The sequence below is a fragment of the Megascapheus bottae genome, chromosome 2 (assembly GCF_031878675.1).
Source record: "Megascapheus bottae isolate mThoBot1 chromosome 2, mThoBot2.hap1, whole genome shotgun sequence".
Classification (NCBI taxonomy): domain Eukaryota; kingdom Metazoa; phylum Chordata; class Mammalia; order Rodentia; family Geomyidae; genus Megascapheus; species Megascapheus bottae.
In genome coordinates this window covers 30679714-30691957 of record NC_143510.1, presented here as the reverse complement: position 1 = coordinate 30691957, position 12244 = coordinate 30679714, and the positions used below count along the sequence as shown (strand labels likewise).

The window sequence follows — 12244 nt, the reverse complement described above, 5'->3', positions numbered from 1 at the left end:
GGATCAAGATTTGAAGCCAGCCCAGGCAGAAAAATGTGTGTCTCTTATCTTCAGTTAATCACAGAAACAGCCGCAAGTGGTGCTCCTGCTCAAGTTATAGAATGCTAGTCTTGAGCAAGAGGAGCAAAAGTGGCAGTAGAAGAAGTAGGAGGATGGGGAGGGAGAGAAGGAGGAGGAGGAAGAAGTGGAGGAGGAGGAGGAGGAGGAAGAGGAGAAGGAGGAAACACACCAAGCCCTGTGCTGAGCACTGCGCTTCTTACTGTATATAACCTCCAGAGCAACCCTAAATGTGTTGTTATTGTTTTATTAGAATAGTGGTGGTCATAGTCCCCTTAAACAGATGAGGAAACCAAGACTTGTCACCTGAAGAATCTCGTAGGTTAAAAGAGACTTTTCAAGATGCAGACATAGGACAGCAGGGCTAAGGACATTCTGCAAACTATTGCATTACACTGCCTCTCCAACTTTATGTTTTTGTTGTTGTTGTTTCTTTTTGATTTGGTTATTTAAGACAGGAGCACACTTTGGAGTCCAGGCTGGTCTTGAACTTACAATCATCCTGCCTTAACTTCCTAAGTACTGGGTTATAGGAATGTGCCCCCACATCCAGCTTCTCTCACTAATGACTAGAACTACTGCTTTGCCTCTCAGAATCTGTTTCCTTCTCAGTGAACTAAAGATGTGGGGGATGGGACTCTCAACTAGAGCACTGCTTACAGACTGACTCTGAACAATCCACAGGCCTTCTGTGCTTAGCCTCCCAGCCACACATGGCTGCAACCTGCTAGTCTAGAGAATGCATAATAATTGGTATGCCTCTTAGAGTTCGTCAGTCACTGAGGATATCAAGAGTCACAATTTTTATTCAAAGGAAATATGTGGAAGTATTTTTCATGATGTGGTTGTTGGTCTTTTAACCAAATGCTGTAAGTTTTAAGAATTTATTTTTATAATATTTCTATCAGTTATAGCCAGAAAACAACATATCTTGGTGTGTATATGTGTGTGTGTGTGTGTGTGCATGAAAGCATGTATGTGTTTTACTAAAGGTGAGATTCTACATTATGCATGTGATAAATCAATACTTTTTTTCTTTAAAGAAAAAGACTCTTGACTGTTTTCACTGGGTTTATGCCTTCATGTCCTGAAGACATTTTTCATGCTAGTACTGTTGTTTGAACTCAGATCCTAGGCGTTAGCCCTTACTTTTTTTCACTCAAGACTGGTGCTCTAGCACTTGAGTTACTCTTCCATTTGGGCCTTTTGCTGATTAATTGTAGATGAGAGGCTCATGGAGTTTCCTGCCTAGGCTGGCTTCAAAACACAATCCTCAGATCTCAACCTCCTGAGTAGCTAGGGTTGCAGGTGTGAGCCTCTGTTGCCCAGCTAGACATCTTTAATTTCACACGGCAGGAGACGGTTGTAGGATTTTACCCTCTCTTATTACTGAACATGTTACAGTTTGGGATATGATGTTCAGGCTGAAATTTTGACCAATGTTGTAACTTTTTGGTCTCTAAATTTCTGTTAGGAAAATTCAAGCCATTGTGCTAAAACTAACTTGTTTCAAGTTGTATTTTTTTATTAAAGAATTTATTAACATTGATTTTTACATCATATTTTAAATGACAAGTTTAACAAATAAGTGTTCAAGGAGGGAATATATTAATTTATGAAATAAAACATTACATCTATAGAGTCATAGGTTTTTATGTCTATATAGTTATGTTTGCATTTCCATTACTGTGTCCAGCTTTGGGTATGCATTTATCAAGTTGTATTTTTTCCTAGCACTCAAATTGTCCACATGGAGAAATTTCTCCCAGGAGCAATTGGACATCACCAACAAAAATTAAGATAAGAAATGGTAGAACCATTAGAGAGAGAAAATGAAAAAAAGTTCATCTTTGTTAAAAAAAAGTGACAACCCTCACTTTCATCAAACTTTTTCTAATCATTTCTAACCAGTGTTCAATGAAAATAAAACTTCTTAAACTTTGCAAAAGCTTGTGTGTGTGTATGTGTGTGTGTGTGTGTGTGTGTGTGTGTGTGTGTGTGTGTGTGTGTGTGTAAGATCACACACATGAATGGGGTTGCATGTCAGGAAACCTGTATGAAAAAATACTTGCTCAAAAACAGGAAAGTCCAAAGAGTTAGAGAATGGTATTCTCTGACTGAGATGTTGGCATAAATTAAAAGATAAGTTATACTTGTAGTATATGATTATGGAAATATAGTTAATGGTTCTAGCTCCTTTCAGTTTCTATTCATTGTCCCACTACCCTCTTACTCTATATGTGAATTGTACCGAAAACCAATGGCCCATTAAAATAATGTCTCTTTAGAGTATCAAATTAATATCATGGTAGTTGCATGATAGAAGACACAGCTCTCTGGTAACCTCTGCACCATGGCTTGGTACTGTGAATTATCCAAATCTACACAGAAGCCCATCCTCTGTGAACCCTATGTTGTCCAATGAGGTGTTAATTATTCCTCTTATCTCTCAGTGCTGCACGTTTCCAGGTGCTAAAGTTTCTATCTAGGAAACAATAAACCCCAGGGAGGGTAAAGAAGTCTCTTCTCCATTGCTAAATTATAGGAAAAAACAAAAATAGAATAGTCAAAATAAATTACTGTTTCAGTGCAACATTCCAATAATATTAAAATTAATGCAAAAAAAAACCCATGATGACCAAACCATTACAATCTTTGTAAAAGTATTTGATTCTGCCTTAGCCTGCCATAGGGATCCTCAGTGTTATGAAGTGATACTTTGTAAGTCAGGATTTCTTACCAAGAAGTCTGAAGGCAGACTATGTAACTTGAGGGTGTCTGCATATTAACAGCCTAACCTGCTACTGGAAATGGATCAAGAAATCTTCCTTTGTGTCACAAGTTGAGGGTCTGTTGTCTTTTCTAACAATTCAGAGGCTAAATTTTTGTTTGAGTGCTTTCTATATGATAATCACTCTCCTAAGCACTTTACATGAATTACCTCCATTAATGCTCACTGTAATCCTATGAAGTAGATACTGGCATTAACCCCAAGAGGAGACCAAGGATCTGAAGGGTAAGGAGTTTGCTGAAGGTTATCCATCTAACAAGGAGCCAAACCAGGGGGAAACTTGGCTTATCCCCAGAGGGTTTAAGAAAGCTCTCACTCCCTGTCTGAAACCTTTTAACCCAAGAGTCCATGTAGACAACTTTAAGCTTAAAATGTGTGTCGTACACACTCAGGATAGCTTTACAGTTCGGGACGATGATCTACCAGGAAATAGCCTTCCAATTGAAGTGACAGTAACTTGGGTGTCATGAAACATTCCAATAGGAATGCTACATGTGATGCTTGTCCACCACCTGGTTTTCCCTGGTAACTCGTGTTGTTTTCTCCTTTGTTTGGGGTGTCTCTTAGGTGAGAGACAAAAAAAATTACTGTAAAAAGCAATGAGGGTGATGGTAGTAGTTTAAGTGGGGTGGCTGAAGGTACTGGTGATAGCAGCTAATGTCTGTGGTAACTGTGGGTACCAAGAGCTTTACTGATAGTTTTTCATTACCCAAGTGAAAAAGTCTATGTCCACCCACTTAGGCTCCATTTCCATCAGGAAACTGAGTTTCTGAGAATCTAAGTTGCTCAAGCTCACAATCTCAAGTGTGTGTGTGGTCCTGTGCTCTTTAACTCCAACGTTGTAGAAAGGAAGAAAAGCTACCTAGACACAGCTATATGGACCTCTGGTTCTAACCCTGAAGAGGCAAGGACAAGAGGATTGCCTGAACCCAAGAGTTTGGCCATTTCAATTCATCTTCTAGCTTCTTTAAAGTGAAGCTTTCTGATCCAGTGGCAGTTAGAGGAGAATTGTATTCTATAGAATTGTACTGCAGAATTTCCCTACCTTCCCAGTCCATAAAACCCACAGGCCAGAATGTGATAGAAATTCCTTTGAGATCCCAGTCTAGATCTTCACAGAATTATCTCCCAGGGACATATTTCAAACGAGCCCAGGCTACTGGAGATTCTATTCCTCTAAAGGAATTGTATTTGAGAGGTTTGAAATTAAGATCCATGAATTAAGAGAAGGAAGCCAAGGAGTCAGAATTATACATAAATACTTTGTGCATATCATCAGCTCATGATTCGTAATAGTACAGATTTAGAGTGACTACGTTTTCACCAAAAATGTAGTGCCCAGGTGTTAGGATAGCTGCAGAAAAGGCTTATCGGAACCAAAGACAAAACAAAATGGGGAGAACTTAAAATGTTTTATGAATTTCCTCTTTTGAAGAATCATAACAAATCTGCTGCTACATTAGCTTCCATCTTAAATAAAGCAAACCTGATTAATGAGTACTGGGAGCCATGACGAGAATAGGAACAATGCTGACACACAGAAACTTGCTGGTTGGAATCTGACAACTGGCTTTCCAGGAGGAAGAAAGTCAGGGTTCACGGTGTTAGACAGTGGCTATGGTGTCAAGATCTTCACTGTGGCTTGAGGCGAGTTATCCATGTGATTTGGGAGGAGATACACATATCAGCTGTGTGCTTAGCAGAAAGAAACGGCAGATGATCAGCTAATTTCCGTGTGGGATCACTGTGTGATCTTGAAGGTGTCTCTTCCTCCCTCTGGGTCTTTGTCTCCTTTTTTCCAAAAGATAATCAGGAAGGTCTCTTTTCACCTCTAACATTTTAAAGTTCTAGAAGACAGTGCTTCCTTCTTTCTCCAACATCCAAATGCCTTTAAGCACTTTCTGGAAAAATCAAGTTTTAGTGTTGTGCTGTATCCAAAAGTGCCTCCAATTTCATCTACTGAGCATAAGGTTTGGAAAGGAGTGACTTTACTCCCTTTTGCCTCCTTCAGTGTGTAGCCAATGGGGCATCATACATTTTTTTACACTTCTTTTACTAGATGTGAGATCCAGGAGGAAAAGTGTGGGTGATCCAGGGTCTCCATGCTCTCCTGGGTAGGAATGTAAGTGTAATGCACTAAAACTTTGCTGACTGCATTTCCTACTCTCTATCTTCTTACAGCACAACCAGACTGTTGTATTTTGTTATTTGTGTTTTATTATTATTATTATTATTATTTAAAAGCCACTTTCAAGAGTAGGAACTGCGTGTGTAGGATAGATGGGGGGGGGTGTTATTTTTTTTTTCTCTGAAAGGTGGCACGTCTCTCAGTGAAGAGAAAAAGGCATGTTGCACAAGGCTTGCTGGCAGTAATATAAGCCAGCGCCGGTTTGCCTGTTGTCACAGCCAAAGCAAAATGCCACCTCTGCCTAGAAGCCAGAGTGCCACACTCCTCTTTTGTGTCCCAGAGATATACCCATCATGGGACTCCAGGCATGGAGGTGTGGCCGGGAGGCTCCTAGGACTGCTTAAAAGTCAACTTCCAACCCCAGGAGGCCAGGGGCAGGAAGAGTTTGTTTCTGGCTCCAAATAGATTGTTTTGAGCTTCCAGATTGCATTTCAGATACAGCTAGCAACTGTAGAATTGGACAGAAAGGCCTGGGTGAGAATAGGCGAGCCCTGCATTGCTGAGAATAAGGTACGCCTGCACGTATGCACTCAAGACCTGGCGTGCAGTCCTCTCCCTGGACCCCTTCTTAATAAACCCAGATTCTATGGCAGCGAAACAAGGCAGAATTCCAAGGCAGTAGGTGCCAAAAACACCCTCTCTTCACCCAATAACCACTACTCCCCAAAATTTGGTTCAGTAAAATATTCTCACCCCTAGAGGGGGAAAACCTGTCCATGCCTGGAGCAACTTGACCCTATCGGATCACAAGCCCTACTGTGGAATGAACTGCCCATCTCAGGGAAAAATAATACCCACCCCCCCACCCCCACCTGCCTGCTCTCTGAGAAGGGACAGAAGGATCCTAAAATGGATGGTTTCATCTCCATGATCTTTAAAAGAGCAGAAGCTGGCTGTGAGGCTGCAGTGCTGCCTCGATTGGGGTAGTGTGGTCTGTGTGTCGGCTGGGCTCCAAGGAGAGCTGCAGTTGGCGCTGCCTGAGGAAGGAGTCTAGATAGAAGAGATTGCAGAGGGCTGAGACTGTCGTTTCTTGCAAGGTGAAACTTGGCAGTTCTACCTTGCAAGTAAAACTCCAAATTAATTAAAAAAAAAAAAAAGAAAGAAAGAATGAAAAGAAATTAAGTCAGAAACAAGGCTTCAGAAAAACTGTGAGTGTTAGGCATAAACTGATTTTGGATGATCTTTAGGTGAGAAAGGGTGGAGTTACCATCGGAAACATGTTTTTATTTATGCTTTTCGAATCCCCACTAGTGTGCGATGTGATGTGTGTGTGTGTGTGTGTGTGTGTGTGTGTGTGTGTGTGTGTGTGTATTGGGTAGCGTGAGAGTATATATCATCTCAATTTTCTAACCACTCTTTTTTTTTTGCATCTTGTCTGTGTACAGTTTGTATAGATACCCTATCAATAACATAAATATATAGGTCCATCCACACCTTTTCATTTTATTTGTAAATTGTTTGGTTTAAGCGGCAGAGCGTAATAAAAACCTGGTGAAGTTTAAAAGATTAGATTTTTTTTTCATACTGACACTTCATAACACTGTTCGTATGTCTCCGAGTGAGATTTATGAATATATGAACAGTACTGCAAAATTATACTGCACCAGAGACTTCCTTCACCACAGGGGTGGCAGTCTAAAGTGACACAGCTTCAAGCATTTTTCACAGACAAGAAGCAAAATTTAACCCCCTTAAGGGGAAGTATGATTTCAACAGCTTGAAATGAGCTCATTTGTAGATGGTTTTTTTTCCCCTTTCTCATATTCCATAATTTTTTGGTGTTAAGATTAAAACAGATTGCACAGCCAATAGAAGGGCGTGTACATTGCCCAGTACAGTTGGGTTCTTAAACAGAAATTCTTCACTTCTTGTCTTTTTTTTTTTTTTTGGAAATGCTTCAGCCAGGTAAATAAAAGTAAAAATGTCCCCTCCAGTTCCTAAAGCTCTCAGTCTGATTCCCAGAATTATACTTAGCACATGAGATCCAAGGTTTTCAAATGGTAAGTGGCAATACACATCAATTAGTTCCATGGAGAAGCCCCCATTTTCTGGAAGCCCCAGGAGACAATGGCACTAGAAAAATAAAGTAATGCCTGGAATCTCAAACTGAATGAAATTAACCAATTGATAAAAAGAACCCAAAGGGCAAAAGGTGGTCTCCCAGAATGAAGTGCATATGAAATATCTACAGTAAAAGAGGTCTGTGTGTGATTCCAAGTCCAAAGCCAATTCTCCTGTAGACCGAACCAGCACTTTGTGATTTTTATTTTTTTGTAACTCGCTGTTCTTAATCTCTCTGCTCTCAAATTCTCCTTAACCACCTTATTTCCTCCTGAAACAGAGCAGGGTGCCTAAACCTGGCCTGTTCCCTCCCTGCCTGGCAGATGCCTCCATGACGTGTTGCCTGGAGAATTTTTGTCTCTTTTTCAGCAATGGTACAACAGCTCCATGAACATCATTTGTACCTGGTTGACGGATCGGATGGATCTGCAGCTTCACATATACCAACTGAAAACACTAATTAGGATGGTAAAGGTAAAAGTTAAAACAAAATTATTGTTCTTGTTTACTGAACTATATTTTATTCGCGAGCTATAGAACTTCCTTAAGGCAAAGAATATTTGTATACATATGATGGTCTCTAAAGCATCACCAAGTACAGGGAAATCGCTGGGTGAGACCTGATTCATTTATTACTCAGATCTCAAAGAAAAATATAATTTAAAAAAAGAAAGAAATTCAAGACCCGTACCCACCTAAGGAAAAATGCTTTGTGTATTTTCCATGCAGAAATGTCACAGAGACTAGCTACCTTTGCATAGACTTTCAAAAACTGTCTTGGGATACCATTATGCTAATCACCTGGATTATCAATTTCATGTATGGTTTAATTAAATAAAAATCTGCCACAATTAATTTAATGGAAATATTTACCTCCAGCTATTTTGTAACTATCTCTTATGATGATTATCAGAATGAAAACCAATATTGCTCTCATAGTTAATTGAAGTAGCTTCCCTTACCATGCGTGTATACAATCAAATGTAAAGGATCACAAAGGTGAGATCACATACCCTGGAAGTCGCTTTTTCCCCCTGTTCTTCTGCGTGTGCTGTGGACTAATGATAATTATTTCAGCGTGAAACCTCAGTGGTTTACATGAAATAATAAGATCACAGAAGGGGGTAAATACGTGTTTGATCATTTCAGTTTCCATTTGATGCTTTACCATAGAGTGTTGTAAAATATTGGTATGTAAAAACTCCCATTCAAAGCTCCAAATCCCTTATTAAAATGCTTGAACAAAAAACAGAGCAGAATTTTTCATCTTCACGGTTTACCAAAGTCTCCCTCCTCCTCCCCTCTCATTTTGTTGGGGGGGTTCCTTTTGATTAGTCCTAATCAACCCAGAAAGGTGCATCTCTACCCCATTGCTGACTTAAAACCAATTACTGTTCCAATGTGTGTAATTAAGGAGAACAATTATCATCTGCATCTGATCTCACAAAGCATCCACCCAGCAAAGGTTACAGGCAGTCTGTTCTGCAGCTCTTATAAAAGAAACATATGTATTCAAAACAGGAATATGATCCATTTTCTGATTTTGACTTCAGTTGTGCAAACTCACTCATCACTACCCAGCTCCTTGAATTCCATTTTCTTGGTATAAATACATTAGAAGTGGGGAAATTTTCTGTTTGACTCCTGCTGGGTAGATTTTAATAATAATTTAGTTTGATTTTTCTTTCTCAACAAACACTCCCTTAGATCTCTCTATTCTTTCATTCATTTGTCTCATGGTGGCTAAAGATTAGGTGAGCTCCTGCTTGCATGTTACCAGATGGAGAATTCTAAACTATACGTAATCCTTCATCTCAGGCTTTTAGATTTTTCACTGGGGCAGGCTATTCCCTGGAATTTGAATAAAGGGAAGACTACTCGATAGGTTCTCCTTTATTTTCCCATCCTTGTCTGGCAGCTATTCTAAGTGCCACAGAAGAGCTGACTGAAAAGTTGGAAAGTTCCAGTAAGCCATCTGGCTTGCTGGTCTAACCTATGACTTACTCAGACTCTTCCATTTCTCCCTTAAGGAGAACACAGTTGAAGTGGCTACCTAGCCGCCGCCGCTGCCTCCTCCTCCTCCTCCTCCTCCTCCTCCTCCTCCTCCTCCTCCTCCTCCTCCTCCTCTTCAGAGATCCCACAACTTGATCCATAGGATGACCCTATCATTTAATGTCTAAATCAGGCTACTACTATGGTGCACTAGTCACCATGAAACAATGAACCTAAAGTAACAAAGGGGCCTGCCGTCACCTGACCTGTGACCTCACATTATGGAGCTTCACTAAGTCAAACTGCATTTACTCATTAATGCCATGATTATCACCACCTATGACCTTCCCACAAGGTTGACCTTGTGACTGTCAACACTGTATCTGCTTGTGATGGACTATTAAAAAAAAATAGGGGTTAAAAAATGGTGAGCATGGTGTCAAAATTTGTTAACATTCCCCTCGTGCCCCAGTAAGCAAGTTATCCCAGCCAGTGGGAGAAGCAAGCAGCAGAATAAGTAGCTGAAATGATATTCCGAGTGATGCAACAAATTGTTTAAAAAATTTTAAAAAAGAGAAAATTATGAAGCAGACAACAGCCAGATGCTACTGGTCATGTTCAATTAACACCAAGAGATTTCGGGGGGGGGCGGGGGGGGGGGGGCGGGAAACAGTTCTTAGGATACCTAAGGAAATCCGAGAGAAATTGCCTGAAGGAACAAAGAAAGAACTTGTGGTTCAGTAATAACCAAACCATTGTTCTTGAAAAAGAGCCAAATTTCTTCCCTGAGAGCCTGGAGTTGTGAACGGAATAGATACAGTTCTTTCCCAAGGAAATGAGAAATGAGTCACATGCCTGCAACATATTGATGAGGCATTAGCGCTCCAGCTTTCCCACAATTGTTGCTACCCATAATAGGTTTCATATACCAATGTACATATGTCTATCTTGTGAATGAGACAGAGGGGTATGGCTCATGCAATCATAACACTCAAAAATTCTAAAAGACCAGACTGCATCAGCAATCACAAAATACCATAATCACTTGATTCATTATTTATATGTGATAGCCCCTCCTTTACACCATCGACCAAATTATATTATACTAATCTAAGAGGAAAATGAAAAAGAATGAGGTCCCCTCCCCCCCCAAAAAAGGAACCAAAACAATTATGGAACATTTCCCTTTATGGAACTGAATAAACACAAGCTTATGGGCTTTGCTTTGTCTCCTCTAATACAGTTTATCCTGTCACAATTTCTCATTTTCTGTCACTCAATGAATCTCAGTTTTCAAGTCCAAGTGAAATCTGAGTTCAATGACTTTTTCCCCTGGTGATGCATAGAGGGGACACTGACGGCCAGGGCTCTCATTCCTACACCTGTGCTTTGCATCCTCTCCCTCTGCACCTTGGAGATGAGATCTAGCTTACCTCTCCATCTTTTCCCTCCTTAGAAAACCTATAGGGATTTCCGATTGCAAGGAGTCCTGGATTCTACCTTAAACAGCAAGACCTATGAGACCATCCGGAACCGGCTCACTGTGGAGGAAGCCACAGCATCAGTGAGCGAGGGCGGGGGCCTGCAAGGCATCAGCATGAAGGACAGTGATGAAGAAGACGAAGAAGATGATTAGATGGTTCACTCCCAAGCCCACTGCGATGGAGGAGTCTTGTAATCAATGCATGTCCTTTAGTCTGTTAGTTAACCCCACTAGGGAATTTTCTGTCCACTACCATGCCCATGTTGACCGATACAATTGCCATTTTAGCTATGTGGTACCAAGATTAGCAAATGACCACCACCCTCCCTGCCTCAGTTTCCATGTCTCTATGTTTACAAGCAATATGGAGCACCATCCTTTTGAATACAGTAGTCCGACTGCTAGGCGTGTCCCTGTTATCAGCCAAGTTCAAATGATGCTTCATTCATGTACTACATTTGCCTCGCTTGCTGGGAAATGTATGTGAAGGCAGCGGTGTCTGTGGTTGAGGTGGGGGTGCTGTCATCTCTTTGTCTTATGTCTGTGGATACCAGTTATTTAAGTGAGTACATAAATAAATTTAATTAAGTACATAGATCTGCTTTGTTTTCTTGTAAAAAGCAAAGGCAAGGCTCTAAAAGCCAACTTTTGGTTCTTTCTGTACCCCTAAGACTAAAATGAAGAATGGACCACTTGTGATCACCCCTGGTGATCCCAGCATTTTATTTAGCATTATCATTAGCCTATCCCTGCAAAAAAAAAAAGGCTACATTATGAATTGATTCTCTAACTTGCCATGATAAGGGGGCAATGTTAATCATAAGTTAGCACTGAGCACATTTGAGATCCATTGTCTCTCAGCAAAGTTACTCCTATTCAATGTCACGGTTCACTTTTCTGTTTCAATAACAGTGTATGTAAAAACAAATCCAACTGTTTAAGCTACAACCCTAGATTATAAATGTGTTTATAATAAGATACAGATATTCCCTTCAGTAGACTGTAACCATAATTTAAATTATTTTGTTCCACAACGTTTTTTATAATGGTCATGTACATTGCATTTTGATCTGTAACTGCATGGCCCCGGGGGTCGACTGCAGAGCTGTATCTTTTTGTGTAAAGTAGTGATCATCTTGCTTTTGCCTTATATAAAGCCAACAGTTATGTATGTGTGGAAAACTGTGGCTTCTCAATAAATACTTATTCAGATGTCCTAAGAATATACATTTGAGTCTGTCTTCCTCTGTCTCCTTTGAAAGCCAGAACTGAAACAGAAGTCACAGGAGGAGAGAAACAAGGGAAGGGAGAGGTACATTTTCAGAGAGTGTTCTTGACACAGTTGGAGTGGGTTGTTTTCAAATGCTTATGGTTCTCTGTGAAACTGCCTAGAATTCCACTAATTCAGACTCCACTAATTCAGGATCTGTGGGCATTTGGACATGTTGGGCAGATTATGCTTGCATTATAGGATAAATAAGGGTTTGCTAAGCAAGTGAGTAGTGTAAACGAGAGAAATGTTTCTCCTGTATGGAGAGAAGGCCAACAAACTGTTTTTAAGCACCACTTTAACAGCAGTGTTTGCATTCAAACAAAGTGTGTGCCAATTATATATGATTCTTATATATTTGTTAAGGCATTTTACAAGATTCTCCAAGACAGGGAGTACTCT

The 12244-nt window shown here is 40.3% G+C and overlaps 1 protein-coding gene across 11 annotated transcripts in view; it reads left to right on the top strand.

Moving 5' to 3' along the window:
* Window positions 1–11797, top strand: part of Cadps (calcium dependent secretion activator) — a 406170-nt gene extending 394373 nt beyond the window's left edge. For all 11 annotated transcript variants that reach the window (XM_090323391.1, XM_090323382.1, XM_090323373.1 and 8 more), the window contains 2 exons: window positions 7467–7571; window positions 10546–11797. In XM_090323391.1, coding sequence (XP_090179517.1) covers window positions 7467–7571; window positions 10546–10725 — 285 coding nt within the window. In that variant the 3' untranslated portion in view covers window positions 10726–11797. The remainder of the gene's footprint in view (window positions 1–7466; window positions 7572–10545) is intronic.
* The last annotated feature ends 447 nt before the right edge of the window (window positions 11798–12244 follow it).